The 19,632-nt window shown below is 38.9% G+C and overlaps 1 protein-coding gene across 4 annotated transcripts in view; it reads right to left on the reverse strand.

Annotated features, from left to right (window-relative positions):
• Window positions 1-284: 284 nt before the first annotated feature.
• LAMA2 (laminin subunit alpha 2) overlaps window positions 285-19,632 on the reverse strand; it is a 391,440-nt gene continuing 372,092 nt past the window's right edge. For 3 of the 4 annotated variants that reach the window (XM_074819148.1, XM_074819147.1, XM_074819145.1), the window contains 10 exons: window positions 18,779-18,955; window positions 17,742-17,958; window positions 14,817-14,876; window positions 12,266-12,378; window positions 10,563-10,752; window positions 7,962-8,117; window positions 4,332-4,485; window positions 3,861-3,991; window positions 3,027-3,249; window positions 285-546 (listed from right to left, as the gene is read on the reverse strand). In XM_074819148.1, the coding sequence (XP_074675249.1) occupies window positions 389-546; window positions 3,027-3,249; window positions 3,861-3,991; window positions 4,332-4,485; window positions 7,962-8,117; window positions 10,563-10,752; window positions 12,266-12,378; window positions 14,817-14,876; window positions 17,742-17,958; window positions 18,779-18,955 (1,579 nt within the window). In that variant the 3' untranslated portion in view covers window positions 285-388. The remainder of the gene's footprint in view (window positions 547-3,026; window positions 3,250-3,860; window positions 3,992-4,331; window positions 4,486-7,961; window positions 8,118-10,562; window positions 10,753-12,265; window positions 12,379-14,816; window positions 14,877-17,741; window positions 17,959-18,778; window positions 18,956-19,632) is intronic. The other variant, XM_074819146.1, reaches the window with a different exon arrangement.

The following is a 19,632-nucleotide window of genomic DNA, read 5'->3' on the forward strand; positions in this document are numbered from 1 at the left end:
ATGGTAAAGGAATACGAGCTTACAGATCTACCTCACCAAAAGCATTCAGGGAGCATTTCGGGGAGTTGGACTTGATGACCCTTATGGGTCCCTTCCAACTCAAGATAACACCCTCACTCATCAGAAGAATGATGAAACATTTCCATTTCAAGCTATAAGGAAAGAGATAGATAAAAATTATTGCTTTACTCCCTAAAGAAGGGGTGGGGGGAAAGGATTAGTTCTTGAATTCTTGGGAGGTACCTTGAAATAACCATCTGAATATACCACAAACACTACTCAAATACTTGCATAAAGATATTTTATTATGAATGCAATGTATATATATATTTTTTCTTTTTTAATCTGAGGTGCTTATATAAACAGACCCATATCTGCTGAATGACAGTTAGTTTGCAGGGCATGACAGCGGATGAACACCCTTCAGCTCCAAAGCTTTGCTGAAGTTAATCTCTTGAGGTTTAGCAGTACCCTTGGTGAGCTTCAGAAATCGAATACATCCTTTGAAACGGATATTAGTGGTCAGCCCAAACTGGGTCACACCATCTGAAGGAGGGGAAAAAAGGCAAAAGGTATTATGTTAGTCTGAGTTGATACTTAAGCTTGTTCTCTGAGAGTCCTGCAGGGGAATAAATGTACCCAGCAATATATTAGTACGTTTTATTTGCTGTATATATTCGTTATTAAAAAATGACAAACATTATGAGTGAACGTGATAAATGTTTATGTTAGTGGTAACAATCCAGTCATCTTTCCTTTTTCTGTCCTAGCATGACAGTGGCAGAATCTGAACACATTTAAACTGCCATTGTAAACTATGTAACTCAGTTATGTGACATAGAAGAAATTAAGGAAAACAGCCAAATGGCAGCTTGCTACCTACAAATAGTGTACGATGTGTACATGCTAGTCCTGCAGATTCTTAGGCTATTTATCCACAGAATAACAAAGCAAAAGCAGGCCAAAATGGATGCAGTTCTCAGCCCTGACATCATGAGAAAGCCAGTTCCTCAGTACGGACTTCACGTGTCATTTAAGGACTGGGTTTGAGAGTTTTCAAGCATTCTGATTTTTTTTTTCCTTGGTGATACTAAAGCCAGGGATTTGAGTACATCTCTTCTGCTAAAGAAGGACGGGATAGAAGTGAGGCTTGGTTTGACTAGGAAGCTAGAAATATTTCTCTCAACTGCTTGAAATTCATGGCCCAACTTGTTTCTCAGTGTTCTTCCAAGTGAAAAAGTGGCTACAGGGACACTCCGATACAAATCCGTGTGACTGATAAAGTAGGGTTGCAGAAATAACTTTACACCTGTACAGGACTGATTGGCCATAGCATTATGCTGTTTCACAGAGGATGAGATGGCTGAATCCATCTGTCCCTTCTTGCACAGGAAAGAGTGATAGCAGGAGATGATGGCTTTTATGGGTAGCCAGGAATTTATATCCTTGCCCATGCTCTGGTGGAAAAAAGTTTCTCTGCACAGGAAATTCTCTACCAGCTAATTCTAGCTGGTTTTCAACTGTTTTGCACTGTTTATGCAGCCAGGAGAAGCCTCACGAGGACTGGAAAATACAAACACTTACTAAGTTTACAAAACCCCATGATACTGTGTTTTAAATTTGTGATGAGGCTGTCTAGGTATTGGGAATGTTAAAATAAATCTTGGATGAGCTAGACTAGACAGCAAGAGAAGTGCGAGGTGTTTAAATGTGCATGTAGGATTATTGAATCATTTCATAACTTGCCATGTGGCTGAACTCAGGAATATCACTTCAACATGATGTAAGTGTAGGCTTGTTTTGTACAGATTGCAGTGTTACTTCCATTTGTTTCACTTGCTATGTTCCTCTTGATGTACAGTCCAGAACAAGAAAGTAACTCCATCTGCAGTGTTTCTTTAGCACTAGCTCCTATGCTAGAATCCTGTTTTGTTATAAAAAGGCTGCCACAAAGCTGTTCTCCTTCTGGCACAAAGTTGTTGGTCCTTATCAATAGTCTCTGTGACTGAATTACAACTTTCATTTGTCAGTATCAAGAACATTTTTGAAAATGTTCTGAAGCTTGAGAGAGAAGGCTTTTTGGATGCACTGTATCACACATTAGAATGGGGCGAAAAACAACTTCCAGAAAATCATTTAGGAATTAACTTGAGAGGTATCTTGCCATTGACCTCAGTATGCACTAGAGCAGACACATACTACAAACATACTTAGCTTTTTTGTTTGCAAACTGGAGGGAAACTTTATTACAAATGCAACAAAATTGGCGCTTTGCAAACATCTTGACTATGTTTTCAGAAAGTAAACTGCTATTAGATGAACTTATTGATTGTCTATGAACAGATGAATACTAGCATGCATTATCAGCTTAGTGGAAGATGAAGCTAGCTACAGAGCTCAGCCCAGTACTAGATCCTGTTCAATTACCTCTGCATGAAGCAGAGGTAATTCTCTCAAGGGCTTCCAGAATACTGAGTAGCAAATTTTGATTTTTTTTTTCCCTTTGAAAACCACCAGACCAAGAGCAAAGACATTAATCAGAAAGAGATGGTGTCCTCTCACTTCTCTGTACAAGCTGTTGTCCACATTCCTCAGTTCATCAGGTTTTACAAGGCTGATTTACACACACAGTGCCCTGCCCCCCGAGGGCACGTATGCATTCTTTAGTTAAATTTAAATTTGCCAAATACTGTTACTATTGAAATATAACAAATATGCTGTTACTAAACATAAAGTTTTAAGAGGGAGGCTGTGTGTGTGTGGGCAGCAGAAGACAGAAAGTCTGCCTGCTCCTCTGTGCCTACATTTGAAACTAGGCAGGGGCATCTGTGAGAGTCCCTTGGTTCTGCAGAATGTCTTGTTCTGAAATGCAGCTGGATGCAGAAACGAGCATCTGTATCAACTGACACAAACTTGGACAGTCTCACCCATCATCTTCAGCATGCTAGTCCTAATTGCATTTAAGACACTACCAAGGCAGTGTTGCTAGAACTAAGTAAAGCATCATTTGTGTGTTAAATGCTCACCAGGATATCCTCCGACAAAGACAGGGTCGTGAGTGTCCGCTGAGGTCGAGGCCCTGTTCGGGCTGTTACCATCCACCTGTCTGTCATCCACAGTCAGCTCTAAACGGTGTTTGATCTTGTTTGCAAGAACCTTGTGCCACTGTCCATCACACAAGCTGCCTGGTGCATCAGGCTCATAGATAGCAGAGAAGCGGCCTGCACCATTGTCAACATGAAACATCACCTGAAAAGCGTGGCATGGAAGTCAGCTAGTTCTCAAAATAATTATTTTTTTTGTTTTGTTTATTTAAAGTCAACATGCTCTGACTGCACACACTAAAGCTCTTTAATACAAGACTCTATGTGGATTGCTGTCCCTCTGGGATCTGGGTTATGTCACGGAGATAAACACTAGTGGAAATATGCAGAATTGTTGTATAGGTTGTCATTTTTCCTGTTTTTTTTTTTTCTTCTCTGTTTTTGGGTGTTTCACCCCCCCACCCCAAGCTCTATATAGTGAAAGATTCCTGACTGGTTTTCCAGATTGTGAAATAAAAGATATACACAAGAGACTAATACTATTAATGACAAAGGTTTTCCTCAAAATTTTGATATTCTCACTAATTTAAGTCCTGATGTTGCAGTTTTAGGAAGCTCAAGTGTTACAGAATCTTTTAAAACATCTTTTTAAAGGTGTAAGAGCCTCCTGATGTAAGGGAAGTGGCAAGTGCTGCATAAAAGACAGTTCTAATAGTGACTGAGACACCTGTGATTGGGGTAGTAAGCTTGCATTTAAACTACCTGTGCTTTCTAAAACCAGTCTCTATAAAGAGCCAAAAATGCTTTGCTACTCACTTTTCCGTCTACTAATTCGATGCCAAGCCCATCCATTTTCTGGCTGCTGACTCCTAGAAGAACACCGTTCATTCGTGTTGTACGGAATTCAAATTCCACGAGCAGATCTGTTCCCACTTTGTATGCACCAACTTGGAGAGAAAAGGGGAAGCATAATAAAATGAAGAAAAGTATTTATTACATTATTCCTAATAATCACATGAAGTTACAAGGTAACTAACTCAGCATTATGAATGCACTCCATTTCATGTGAAATCATGTAAGCAACTGTTACGGCAGCTGTGTGAGACATTGCTAGAAAGTCATATAGTCTATTCCTAGGCAAGAGAACTAAAAAAGATCAGCGAGAGTTTCAAGTATCGGTCTCACTTTGCCTCCAGTCAACAGATGTTAGGTAGCACGGGAAGTGTTTGAAAGCAGCATCTCCTCTTTCTCTGTTCTTTGCCTGTCAGCAGAATTGCTGTTCATTACCTGTTTTGGCAAAGCCTGTTCCATCAAAGTATGTTCCTTTCTGTGCAGTGACAAAGCATTTTCCAACATTGAAGCTGGAAGTTGGATTATCCAGGTCAACAGGTGATTCTGTCATTTTAAAACTTCTGATGCAGCCATCGATGCTATAGGTGACCTGTAGTCAATATTTCAAACAAAACGTGTAACTGTGCAAAGCAAGCTGAAATGCTCAGAATAAAGGCCTAAAGTATGTCATCAGAAAGTACCTTTGCTGGATTTATGGAGCTGAATAAAACTTGAATTTTACATGGCTAATCCTTAATATCTGATTGTAATTGGAATCTAATCTCGGTCATACTGAGGACGAATTACATTACTTTTCAGGGATGTGATCTGAGTCACATCTATTTGGCTTAATGGAGGGGACATAAAATAATACACTGCATAATGAAACATAGCAAATTACATCAGCAATGCAGGAATTTAATGGCCTATACTTTACCTTTTTAATTGACTAGGTTATGGGGTTTGCAAGTAGATGAAGATACTGGATATAGTTCTCTGGGCTGCTGGTAATTTTACTAGGGCTTTTATTTATTTTTTTTTCTTTCCCTTTCATCACTTTACTATGGGCCTAATGTTGCATGGTAAGACAGAGGTAATGCAGGAACACAGCTACTAAAACGAACAAAGCCCCTACGTAAAGGTTGATGACTGCACACAGTTCTTTGTATAATAACCGTATATAGGTCTGGTGACCAGAGTGACAAGGGCCACTCTGTTAGCCTGAGAGGCAGGTGGAGGCAGCGGATAGGCTCAGGTGTATGGAGGCACCCACGCAGGGAAGGAAACTGCAACTCCAGTTTGGCTTCTGCACTAGGAGCACACTACTGCAACCCCGAGCGGGTGGTATGTGCACACTTGAGCTGCTGCTGTAAGTAAGGGAGATCCTGCCTGGAGCAGGAGTGAGGGTCTGCCCAGGCTACACCCCGGGTTGCTCTGGGTGTGATCAGTGTATCCCGGTGGGACCTCTGAGAGCCACTGGCATCTGCCTCAGAGCTCTCCCCCCCTTTTCTCTCTGAGGTGTGCAGAAGCAGCATTTGGGTTCTGGGCTTCAGACAAAGGCTTTGATCTTTGTAGAGTCAGGAAAATGTATCCCTGTTATCAGTGAGAGAGAGGAAAATTATAAACTTGTACTCTGAGGAAGAAAAGGAAGACATTCATAAGCAATGCTGTAGGAAGGCGGAAAATAAAAATCAGCATATAAAATATAGAAATATGTACAAATACAGAAAGGAGAAAGGCAGACCTGCAGAGAGAAGTCGTGACTCTGCACATTACCTCCTCTAACAATACCCTGACTAGTAATTTGAAAGAATCTTCAAATAATTTCTTTCTTTCTAAATCAAAGCTGAATGTACTGTGGAATTATATAGCTTACTATTGCTAAATACACCTGTACAAAATTTTCATGAGAACCTGAGCAGTATCAGTGAATAAATTCAGTTCTGAGCTGAGCAATGCTTTCTGTCAGATTCTTCATAAATAGACCTTTTTCTAATTTCTAAGTGAAAGTCATCTCCAGATCAAGAAGTTTTGTTATCAGAAAAGAAAGATGCCATAAAAGAAAACAAATCTTGCCATCTTCACTATAAGAATAAATCATAGAAATGCAAGATTTGTAGACAACACAATAACATTCTTTAACTTTAAAATTTCACTTTTCCTGTGGAAAAGCAAATCTGGTTATACTTTAGCGTGGTAACAGGCAATATAACCTTTTTTGCTGAAAACACAGTTTTGTGTGCTTAAAATGTGACATCTGCTGAAACCAACCAAGCAGTTATCATCCTTCTGCACTGAATAGGAAGCCAGCCCACCTACAGTTATGTATTAGATTAGTGCTTAAAAAGGCTGATGTATGTTTAGAAGAAAGCCCTAAGATAATACATCCTTTCAACTTTGCTTCAGAGCCTTTACATGAAGCCTACAACACAACACTCTATTAATACATCATGCAGTGTATTTTACTGAGAATGACTGAAAGGCAAGCACTCTTTTTTACCTTCTGTGAATGACATTTGAAGTCACAGCTTCATTTAAATCCCAAAGCACATAAGACTGTCAGGATCTGACATGACTGTTATTGCCAGACTGAGCCATTTATCTGCATGGGTTCCCTCCATTACTTCTGACAAGGAGCAATAGGTAAGGATTTAGTGTTACCTTTCTCCTTAGATTAGTATTTGTAAGTTGCAGATGTATTTCAAAGAGCACAATTTGATAGTATTAGGAATTATATTTTGTGGGTAGTTAAGTATTGCTTTTATTTTTCAGTGCCTCAGATCTAGTTTGGTAAATCCAAATGATCAGTAGATTTGCCTCAATTCAGGCTTTCTGCACAACTCACAGTTTGCTGAGAAGTACAATCTTACAGGTCACTTTTCCTTATGGAATACGACTCTCAGATTCTAGAGTGGTTAATCTTCCTATTCATTCCCCATCCATGAGTTATTATAAGGACTTATTTAAGCAGGATCTAGACATTCTTTTCCTGTATTTATTTTGTCCTCCTGAACTGGTGGACTCTTGACTGTCTATAGATTAGTACTTGCCATTCCATAACCATCTTACTACAACGGTATTTAGTCATATGCAGTTTCTTTGAGAGTCTGGTTTGTTTCCTTACCAGGATTTGTACTTTTGCCTTCTCTTTACTGATTCTATATAACCACCCAGCATGAAGCTGGACATAGCTGCTATGGACATTCTAGTTTTTTGTCCAAATTGTGGTGCACTATATGCCTAACTAAACTCACTCAAGTTCTGGCTTCTGCTTTGAAAGATCCCTCTGTGCAGAGAGAAAAATAATGTAGGGAAAAGGTTTTTTTTTCTGATTCTGATACTGGCATATCTTGGGGGGTGGTTGGGCAGCGGGAAAGTGAGATGACTGACATGGAGTTGTGCAGATAGATGCAGTAAATGGCCTGGCTGAGGGAATACAGTGTTCCTAGTTAATTCTACAAAGTTTAGCCCAAAATGACATTCACTTCTCTGGGCTCTCTGTTTGCAAAGGTATCTTCTGTGTCAGCATGGACGCTGGGCATTTAGACCAAAACAGTGATAAGCTGATACATGCACATTTGATTTGGAAACAGAAAGAGGACAACAGAGTTTCCATGGCCTTACTTCAAAATACATTCTCTCCTAGTTTAGTAATAACAACACAAAACCAATTGCTACAGTAAGCAGCAGTACTACTGGGTACTTTGTCCAGGGTAATTTTGCTTCTCTTAGGAGATGCTTTCACTGTTTATTAGTGTTTATTGCTAGATGAATTACAGCCAAGAGAGAGGGCAAGTAGGATGCAAGACCTGATACTCTAGCCGTGCAGTGATGCAAGTGGATACAAGTGTATGGGTCTTTCCACTTTTCCATAACAGTAACTAACTCTGCTATTTCTAGTTCTTTGCATTAACTGGATTCTGAGTCAGATCTTTCCACTGAAAGCATGTAATGTACCTCCAGTAATGTCCATTTTATCCATATTCTTGAGCAGTTGGAGGGAAAAGCAAAACAAAACTGGGAAGACATTGGTACCAATCAAGACATACTTAAGGAGTGTAAGATAACTTAAACAAGTGTGCTTACCGGACCAATTCTTCTAGTTGTGTAGTTAATGGGCAATCCTCCAACATACAGCATTCCTACAACATCCAATATATCAGCCTTTTTGGGGCTAGCAGTCTTGTTTGAAATATCATCTACTATAAGATTTCCTTCTTGCTTCATTCGAATGACTTTTATCTAAAAAGACACACAAATGCAATACAATTACATATAGTTTTCTGACAACAAAGGGTTGCCAAAATGTAACTAGCCTTACAGCCCAAAATATGTAATGGTACGGGAGAAAGTAATAGGAGTGGTTAGCAGAAGCACCATGGCAGCAACTATGGATAATGTTCATGGAACAGAGCTCCTGTGCAAGGTTTTGTGCAAACATACGACCGCCTTTTAATTACATCTGGGTCAGGAGGCAGCATGACTTTTATTTATTAGAATTACTGAAAGAACTTTGGGTTCCTTTAAAAAGTTTCATTGTTACTATCATAGGCATGCTACAATATTGTTTTTCCTGGAATCAAGACAGCAATTTTAAGTACTGGGAATAGTAAATGCTGAATGTTAATGGCACCAGTTGCAAATCTTTATTGCAGCACATGTTTGCAGACAATACTGAGTTTATGATTCCACTAGTTTGGACGTGCCTCGGATCATAGTTCATGCTAGAGTAAATATAATACCAACTATGTTAGTATTATGGCTTCTGTTCAGACAAATGGGCTGTGAATCGCATGGAGGAAGTGCTAAACAATGGCTAAAGAGTTGAGGAATTCTGCCTGAACAACTGTAGGCCAGTTTATTTCCAAAGGTTTATACTGAAATCTCTACAAATCAGTATAATAATGGTTCTGTATAAATAAGGGATAAATGTAAAATGCAACATACATATTAGCAGATTTCTAAACTGCACCGCAGTTAGCTCACCAGAGTAACAAAGAGAGACAAATGGCATTTTTCTTTGGGTTTTCTTTAACATGGGTGCTTCTGCTTCAGTGTGGCAGCACATCTGTCATGCAACGGGAATGACTGAACACTGACAACAGGTGGCCTGACAGTGAGGGACTGAACTCGGTGTTTACAGACAACAGTAAATTTGAGATGGACAATTACACCTTAGGCAGAAGGAGGATTTGGTGAGTGAGACAGGAACTGGGAACAGATGCTCTTTCAGAGAACCTAAAGAGACAGCAGCAGCACAGTGTGGCTTCTGTAGGTCTGATGGAAACATTTTAACCTAAACCATTTCAAATAGAGAAAAGGTTGTCACTAAAAGGATTATTTTAAGGAGAAGCCTCTGCTTTCTTAAAAACAAAGACTATGGTCTTTTTTTTAAAAAGGTTGCCTTTTTCCCCCCTCTCAGAATGGACTTTCTTGTGTTTTTTGGGAACTGTGACTTTGGATTTAGTCTCCATTCTCTCCTGCAAAAATGGAATCTACAACAAGGGTCCCTCTCTTTCAGAGTGCCAAGCTGCATGCCCAAAGACCACAGTCTTCCATTAGGAAATATATGCTCCAGTTAGTTCTCTTAGAATATAGACAAAACGACTAAAAGAGCAAAACACATCTCTTCTGTATTTATAGAGGGTCTAGCAGAAAGGGGCCCTGGTCTACTGCCAGTGCTCCTAGACATTATATAAACCAGATAAATAATGTCTACAAATGTATTTTTTCCCCTTATGAAAATACCTTGGTATAAAGCATTTGCTATCATCAAAAATTTCATGAATAAAAATCCAATGAAAATAAAATTCCTGCAGAACAGGGTGGGAAAGAAGCAGAGAGAGACTAAGGATGACTGCAAAGAAGGTTTCATAAGAGCAATTAAAGTGTAACAGAAAACGCAATTAGATTTTTTTCTCATTTGGTGATAGAGATGTGGATGGTGACTTTCCAAATATCTGTCCAAAATTTAATGTCTCTTATAGTATACAACTTGAATACATAGTTACATGTATTCTTTTCTTCTCCATCTTTATTGGTGACTTCAAGCATGTTACCTCATGAATATACTATGTGTCTGTTGTCCTTGGCCCAGACTAAACTTCATGGTTGTGATATTATTCCTTCTCTTACCATCCGAATGCCACAGGCATTGTATATAAATGCTTCCTCTCATAAAGTCAGAGAAGGGGCTGCCAAATACATCCATGAATATCATATTTATTCCCTAATGAATTGAAGTAATAACGCAGGGAAGATTTACTTAAACTTTACTGCATTTTTCTTTGTTCATAGCGTTATAGCTGAACAATGACATTATTAACATAGAAACAACTGGCTTTAATGATGTATTCCATCTTCATGAGTTGATGCTCACCTGAGCCCTATTAGGCAGGAAGGAACGTTTTCTGCAGTTCCTTACCATACATGGGACATATTCTAAATATGTCCAGAAATATGTGTTTCCTGAAGGACAAATTTCAAAGATCAGCACTAACTTTTTTTGTTAGTGAAATATGTGCTGTGTACTTAACAGTGAATCTGAAAGCACAAATTTTTCAGACTACAGAAAATCCTAGCTGTAAAGTTTAGCTTGTATAAACTGCATTTTGCCAACATCTTAAGGCAAAACAAAGCTCGCTCTTAGCATTACAAAGAATAGTTTAACATTAGAGACTATTATACCTTGTGCCACTGGCCATCATTTATTTTGCTGGAAATCATTGTGTTGGTGTCTCCACTCCCCAGATCGTAGCTGAAGTAAGGCAGTCCATTCTTTATCTGAACTGTAGCAAAATCAGCATGGTTGATGCGGGCCATATAAAACAGCAAGCCAGAATCAGCTGTTGTTCGGACTTCAAATTCAATTGTAAGTCTGGAAATAAAACAAACAGGAAAACAGCAACAAAGGAAAAGATATTCGGAGTCAGACAGTAGACAAATTTATCAGCTTTACCTTTTCGTGTTCCTCTAAAACAACTTTACAGTTAGTGGCCCATTTTACTTGTCCATCAGAGTTTAAGAAAAATAATTTGGTTATACGCGAATCACACTTCACACATATCTGATCCCTGACATGGGAGTGCTCATTAGTCCCTTTGCTCTGGAAACACAGAAGTGCAACCTTGGCATAGAATTTTAGATATAATTCTCAGCTGCAGCTGTAGTTGCTAGAAAATCCCAGCGCTTGTAAAATTCCAGCAGTGTTATCCGTCCTCCACACACATAATGCTCAGAAAGAGGAGCGAGCTGTAGTGACAGCTGGCAAATGTTGAGTTTCTAATGAGTTGTATTGCCTGAAGACAGGTTGCAAAACTTTTAAAGATGCAGAGAAGAGTTTACAATCAGGATATAAAACACTTATTCTGATTTCTCCCAACAGAAAATGGGGGTGTGTCTGACCCCTTGGACAGAACGGTTATGCCAAAAACCTCCCCTACAGCAAAAAATCTGGGAAGAAATGATTTATATGATCTAGATGCTAAGGCTGTACTGGCAGCACGTCACTAACCTAGCCCAAGTTGAGCTGCAAAGTCAGTACCTGAAAGTAGTTGGTAATATAAATGTGAAAAATCATTGCATAAAAATGATCAGGCCAGAATTCTTATTTGAAAAGAAGAAAGTCAAAGACTGTAGGATTACATATTTATTTTAATTATAAATTAATTACAAATTTTAAAATTAGCATATGTGAAACTATGCAGTACAGCACTTTTATAGGTAAAAATAAGTGTGAGGCTGATGGACTTGTAAACTATAAGGCAGCAAAAGTGCTTAGTGGTCTGACATGGCACATTTGTTAATGTTCATGTGCCTTCAGAGCAAAAATGAACAATTAACAAGTTATAGCTTCACAAATCTATTAAAACCGCTGTATTTTTCTAAGTAGCTATTGGAATTCCTCTGCATATCAGCATGTATATGTATATATTGTTATATTTTGGGAGGGCAATATCATTTTCCCTGTTTACTGTGCAAGCTTGATTTTAACTATCAGAGCAAAGGGGAAAAAAGGGTTGCTTATTACAAGAAATTATCAAGTTACTGAAGCAAGAAACTTTCTTCTGAAAAAGCAACCTATGAATTCAGTTGCATGACCTGGTTCCATTCTTCTGTTTGTTTTTCTGCAAATCAGTCTGGAATCTGTGTGTGCCTTTACAAACAAAGAGGTAAACTGGTGTTGTGAGAGCTGCTTAGGTGGGTACTTCATGGCCTAGATTTCATGCTTTAATGTTTTTTATGTTTGCTTAATGAAATGAATTAGCCATGGGATGTGATATTTTTCAGATTAAGCCCATAATTTTGGGAGATGCTTTTGAGAATATCAGGAGGGGCACTTTATTTTGACATTATTCCATCAAAACTCAGTGCTGAAATAAACAACGTACCTGTTTTTCACTTTGGTGTCATCAAATGCAACTGCAATGTGGCTGTTCCTTGAAAGACCAAATTGCTTGCCACCTTCCAAAATGGCTGGTTCTGTGTCAGCAGCACAGGAATCCTGCAAAATACACCAGCGATCATACAGACTTCATATTTTGTATCTATCTCAGCTGTGCATGAGCTGGAAGTCTTCCAGCTGCTCAGGACTGAGAGTATTCCACCTAGTCTAGACACTGGCCCTGCAGTTTTCCAGTGTGTTGATGTCTCATCACACCAGCTAAAGTTATAAACCAGTATGACAGGAACTTGGTGTAAAAGCAGAGCTCATTAAGCTGGCTGTAAAAGCAAATAAAAGTAATATATGAACATTGCTGCTTTCATGCCATCAGTGGACATTTACAAGAGTCTTAAGTGATTTCCAGGCAGCTCAGTGTACTCTTAGCTCACTCTTAGCTGAGTTTTACACAGTAGGATGCTCTCTAACAGAAATGAGGCAAGACTTAAGTTTTAAAGGTATACTTTGCTGTGGACTTGAAATCTAGTCACCTTAAAATTAATGAGTTAAAAGTACTTTCAGATCCTGCACCTGTCAACAAGTCATCCATTTAACTTCTTTATATTGTTTTACAATTGTATTCTTTGTTTAATGTGCTGTTGTTCCCCCTGGTGCTGTTGAAAGGCCCCCACAAACAATAAGGGAAGCCAAATAACTGATGGATAGAAGTAACAACTGTTAAACTCTCTGAGCTGTCTAATGTAGACACATTACCCAGGGGATAAAGGAAGAAACCCCTCCCTGTCTGTTCCACTTCTATTAATCTTAAAGGGGTGCAACAATGGAAGGTAAAATATCTTCTGCCCAGTATAATTTTTTCTTTTTAATTTCACCAGATCTTTTAATCTCTGGCCCTAAAGCTCTTGTATAGGGGTGCCTGGGGCAATGTGAGACCATGGTAATTACCAGCTCCTACTCATGTCTAGCTTTTGCCTCCCACTGAGAGTATTGTAAAGAAACTACTCAAAGGATCTAACACAACACAATATCAGGACAATACCGCTGGGAAAAAAACAAACTTTGATAGCTGCAAGCTCTGTTTTTAAGCACTGTGGCTGATATCATTTTGGATTGGTGACAGTCTCTTATTTGAGCCCTGACTCAGCAGGGACCTGCAAAGCACAAGGTGCGGTGCTTCGCTGTCAAAGAGCTCTTTCTGTGAAACATTTTGAAAATGTCATGAGTGACTCATCAGACACTGAGATATCAGCCACAAAGAGGAAATTTCTTTCCCCCCCTCATTCAGTTTTTCAGTAGTGTTACATTTTTTGCTTTCACGTGTCACAAAAATCTTCACAACAGTACAGAGCACTTCTGAAAATTAGTTTTCCACAATGAATGCCCTGGTTTGAATATGACAGAGTAGAACACCATGCATTATGACAAGTACACATCAATGTGCAATGGAGGGGAAAAATGGGGAAAATTCAGCAAAGTTATGAATGTGTGATAGTCTTCCAGTGATCACCAAATAGAAAAAAATTATATCCCCATAATGCTGGGTAAAGTTTCTAATTATTTTAAGCTTTACAGGTTTATCTAGAAGTTTAACAACTATGTTAATAATAATACTGTGTATATAATACTTTCAAGAGCATTTGGGCTTGCTAAAATTTGAAGATAGAGACTAACTACTGGTACTGGAACAACAGGAAAGAGTTGGAAAATACACTAACACACACTTTTCTGTGGGACACTTTTACATATTACATGGTAAATAGACATATTTTGACAGTAAATTCAATCCTAGGCTGGTATATGTTAGTAAAGGGTCTGGCCCTGACACTTTAGCTGCTCCCCAGCATCAGCAAACACTGCAGTATTTCTTCATCTCAGCAGGAGGACTGTAAGGAAAGGCAAGGAGTCAGGGAGCACCCCAAACACACTGTGATGGCTGGAATCATAGCAAGCATACACTGATTATTTACTGATAAAAACGGATCGATAATAGTGAACATTCATTAGGTTGATGTGGAAATGTCAGTAAAAGGAAAAAAAAATCAGTAGTGCATGCTTAAACAACTTCCAGGTTTTATTCACAAGTCTGTGTCCGCTTTTACTTCATCTAGGGACAGTCAGCTTTATAGCCTGCACAAGACTGTGAACTAAGAATGGGTCATCAGCCTATATTAAAATATCCCAACTTTGTTTTTTCTGTAATGGCCTTAAGGTGTCCTGGGCTTAAACCTGGCTGCTTAATAATCTCCCATATTACCTGAGAGCCTCAAGACTGAACTCTTTAGCTGCACTTAACTTCAGTCTTGTCAGATGTCAGGGACTTGACTGATAAATCGAGCAGCTAGGTGTGTATGACAGTGGAAATGAACAACAGAAAAGCCCACTGGTGGACTGTCACACATTCTGTGCAAACAATGCTGTAATAGCAATTATAAAGAAAGCAATTAGGGGAAAAAGGGAGCACCACTGAAGCAGTCCCCACGGTTTACTGAATAGTGTTAATAAAACAATGAAGTAATGCACGGAGAAATAGTGGAAGATACCGTCATGGAATCAAATGCAGAAGTAAGGCTGGCGCTCTTCATTTCAGTGGCAAGTGAATCCTAAGAAGCAGTGAATAACATGAGGCAGAAGCAGCAGTTACCCAATGTTGAGAAACATTTTGGCATCTGTAGCAAGTAGCAGCAGCAGCAGACTGGTGACCAGTGTATTTCCCAACTGTCCTACTTCTAGATCTTGTCTTGCCTTTAGTAGAGAGTAGGATTTTTTCATTTGGGATTAAATTCCCCTCCTCTTTTACATGCAGATGGATAATAGGGATAAAAAAGGTCCTAAAAGGACTTAAGTAGAACAGATACATTATTTAAGCCTACTATGTGGAAATAATTTTCTATATAACAGATACATTATTTAAGCCTACTATGTGGAAATAATTTTCTATATAGAGTCCTTCTACAGTCCTTTATACACTGCTGTAGAATTGACTGTCATATGAGTGCTATTTTATTATTAGACTGTAGTTACTTATTTCATTGCAACATTGTTTCTACAGAAAAGATGGGGAGGGACTCTATCAAGGAGTGTAGTGACAGGTTGAGGGGTGATGTTTTTAAAGCAAAAGAGGGTAGATTTAGATCAGACATAAGGAAAAAATTCTTTACTGTGAGTGTGTTGAGACACTGGAACAGGTTGCCCAGAGAAGTTGTGGCTGCCCCCTCCCTGGAAGTGTTCAAGGCCAGGTTGGACGGGGCTTTGAGCAGCCTGGTCTAGTGGAAGGTGTCCCTGCCCATGAAAATAGATGATCTTTATGGTACCTTCCAACTCAAATCATTCTATGATTCTATGATTTCCCAGAAAAGTACTTTGGAGAACTTACTTAGATGAATGTAAAAACTATCCAAAAACTTGCCGTATTTAAAATACTTTCAAGTTTTGAGAAGACTACAACAGTTTCATTTTTTCCAAGAGACAAAGGGGAGTAATGGTGTTTTATTTAGATTTTTATTTTGAACTCCTGTTTCAAGTTATCACAGCTCTAGATATGTGGCATACAAAACTCACTAGTTACAATGGCACTAGTTTCTGGTATTAATGAGTAGATCTATTCCTCTCAATTTTGCTATTTAAAAGTTAGTACTTAGAGTCTTAGAAAGTGTGCACTTGTTCTCTCATACTCTTCTGTGTTTTTAAATTTTGTTTATAATGCTTGATCAAGGGATAATGTGACTGTACTCTTTCACAACACTTTTTACCTTCTTGTTGCCTGGTTCCTTATCTTTCTTTGGTAGCCTTACCATACTGCAAATTTGTTTACTTTCAACTCCAAACAGAAAGATGCATCGGAGCCCTGTGTTACAACTACTCCACCTTGTGGGCATGAATCAAAAATGCTGCCCTAGAGCATTAAAAGGCTGACACACGTAACTCTGGGGCTTGGGGCAGGGCAATAACTAAGATGGAAGTTGCTCATTTTGAACCCCAGGCTCCCATTTCCAGGTACATAGATGGCTGCATGTGCTGTGGAGACTTCATTAGTGCCTGACAAGTCCTCCTAGATAAAGCTGTGCCATATGTACCTGACCAATGAAGGTGGACATAAATCTCAAATATAAAATTAACCTTAACGAGTTAGGGGGTTTGGCCTAATTTTTATACCCCTTTTTGTAGGAAAACATTGTTAGAAATCCTACCTATGTCCAAAGAAAACTAGATATGAATTCTGAAAATGAGTCAGGTAACAGGGCATGACTGCGGCAATGAATTCAGGTTCCTTTCTCTCTAACTGATGGACTTAGAGCCAGCTGACTCACTGAAAATCACAACTCTTGGTTTTTGTGGTCTTCATGCAATTAATTGATAATCTTAATCTCTGGGTCACACCGAAAAATCTAACACAAACAAACTCAGTGTTCTATAATTTGTGTCAGTGAGGAGGTGTGAAATGGGAATGAAGATTGAACCCAGCCCAGCCTGAGAGCACCTCCCAAACTAGTTAAAAGATTTTTATGAAGCCAATCTGGGAGAAACTGTTAAAATGACACACTCTTTTGTATTTGATATATATAAAAAGGGAAGTTAAATATTCCAGTTGTTAGCTTCTCAAAACTGTCCTATTATGGTAGTGTAAATAGGCTCCTTACTGGGAAATGTGCAGTCTGTTCACATTGTTTGGAAACCTCACCCATACTGAACTATATTCCACATAAACCATGTGTTGTATGCAGGTGTAACAAAATGCAAATTATTTCCCCCCTAAGAATATCTTCCAGTGGATATATTATTCAGTTTAATATTCAGATATCTAAACATATCTTTTCTGGACAGTAAAATGTTGCATCAACTTGTAAAACTGCTACACTTGTGACAGAAGTTTCATCTTAAATTTTGTTGTAGAACACTGCTTACCACTGTCTAGCTATTTAAGATTTCTGGCAACAACAATTGAGCTTGATTTAGCAGCAACTGGTGTTTCAGTTCTTAAGTTCATAAGTCTCCTGACTAAAGTTATAAAATAGCAGTGGAGAAATTGCCACATACCAGACTTCTCTGGTTTACCTGTTTCTTCATCCTGTCATTGACATGGCTGTTATCATGTGCTTCAAAGAACAGCATAAGAAATATCATAATGACATGGATTTCCCATAGGAAAATTTCACTTCCAACCCTGATCAGATATTGCTAGGCTTGTGTTTAGCTTGTGTTAAACACTAAGTGCAAGTGTTTAGGGACAAGCATGCAAGCCAAAGGGAATTCTACTGCTATATCGTTCTTTAAATTACTGTTGTGATAATCCAAGCAAATGACATCAAACAGTTTTCCATTATCCACAGGTGTTCCCTTTACAATATCATGCTGAGTGGTTACTATTTTTGTAGCAAATGACTTAATTATTCTTGATGGCTAGCTTTTCAATTTTGCCTGGAAAGACACTTTTCAGAATTGACCTAAGCGAAGTGATCTATACTTACAAGTGCTGAAGATAGAGAAGGTGTTGGAGGAGGAGGGGAAGCAGGAGTCGTCCTTGGTCTTTCTTTCTCCCCATTAGCGTCTGGTTCAGGTTGGATCAGGACTGTTGTGTGGATTGGTTTATCTTCATCCTCAGGTGGCCTAACCTCTGGTTCTAGAGAGGGACATTGGCCAATATCTGCATTTTCAAAGGACACGGGTTGAGCAAAGTCCATGGGGCTGAGAACACACAAAGAAATTGATGTCTGTTATTAGTTTTTCTCCTTTTTACCACCCATTTATAAAGAATAACTATATGCTGCAGTCCACTTCACAGGACACAAGAGCCAGGATTCATCTCATCTGTTTCAGGTACAGAGGTGGGACACTTAAATTAGAAGCAACAGTGACCATTGGCTTTCCTTCCTACAGTCAGTGCACAAGGACAGGCATCCTCTTTGGCAAGGTTTACCCGCCTAGGCAAGCTGACTCACACTGTGGAAAAGTCCTTCTCTCTAATGTACATTGATGGGGTGTGGGGTGATGAGATCTTAATTTAGGTACTTCAGTTATGTGTAAGAAAGATTTAGATGGGAACTTTCTATAGAAGTTTTACTTTATTCACCATTTCCTTTCTTTTTACTTAAATGTTTGTTCTAGTTTACTGCAGCATACACTTTCCACAAAGCAAATTAATTCCCATGGTGGTTCTCAGAATTTGTATACTCTTGGAGATCAACCTTGCTTATAAAGCGTTATAGTACACCATAAATACCTATCACTGAGGCAAGTCTTACTGTAGTGTTACTGTTGAATTTATCTGATTTTAAGGATAAATAGACAGGTGTTGGCTTGTCTGTAAAACAGTTCATTAATTCCATAGCCTATGAAGTGTATATTGTAGACAAAAAAAGGAAGGGTATATTAAGAAAACAGATCGTATTCTAGGATTTGCTGTTAGTATGATTCCTTGCAACAGTGAAGTTTCTTTTGGCAGACAAGGTTGTTAACCTCATTAGACCTCATTACCTGGACATTTGGTGGCATCAGTGAGACTTACGTGGCATTAATGACAAGGTTCCATATACAGCCCTCAAATGGTGGTATGTTTCTGAGAGGTGCAGTCTGAAACTGAGGAGAAGTACCCCCCACAAAAAGTTTCTTAACAGAGATGGGCTGGTCTGTTGGCAATCTCTGAGTCTGGACTTTGCCTTCATCTACTTGAACACTGAACATCCTGTGAAAAAGATTTGAAAGCAAAGAAATATGTATTTTACTCTGGTTATTGCTTGTACTGAAATCACCACTTTGCAGGCCCCATTTACTCCTACACCAGCTATAACACTCAGCAACTCAAATTATGTAATTAGCAGCTCACATTAAATGCATATTATTTTCAGCTATTGCTATGCTTCCTTGGAAGTTCTTTGTCAGAGCTTGGCAAAGTCGTGCTGCAGAAAGGCGATAATACCAATGACTGGTCAAATAGGAAGAAGTGGTTTGTAGCATGGTGACACGGACATGGTGAGGGTCAAGCCTGCTGTACTGTGATGGCAGATACAATCATCTAGTGCTCAGCAGGATGGGAACAGCATAGGGTCACGTTTTGTTTGGGCTCCCTATTTCCTGGTTCGTATAAGTTACTATCTTATTACTGCGGGACAAACACTGCTACAGACTGCTCTGATTGCAGAACCAACTGTAGATATATACTGTACATTTTTAAAAGATCTGGTAGCTTTTTTCTGGGGGAGACAGCAGAGTGGGAAAATTGCTGACGGTTCACCATGTACTGATACAAGTGCTATAATTCATTCTCATGGCTAGTGCACATGCTACAAGTTAAAGACAAAGCAGTCCCATGGAAGATACTGTTAAGGTTGAATAGAGGAATATTCTGTGCCTCTGAAGCAC

This window comes from Strix aluco, chromosome 3 (assembly GCF_031877795.1).
Source record: "Strix aluco isolate bStrAlu1 chromosome 3, bStrAlu1.hap1, whole genome shotgun sequence".
Taxonomy (NCBI): domain Eukaryota; kingdom Metazoa; phylum Chordata; class Aves; order Strigiformes; family Strigidae; genus Strix; species Strix aluco.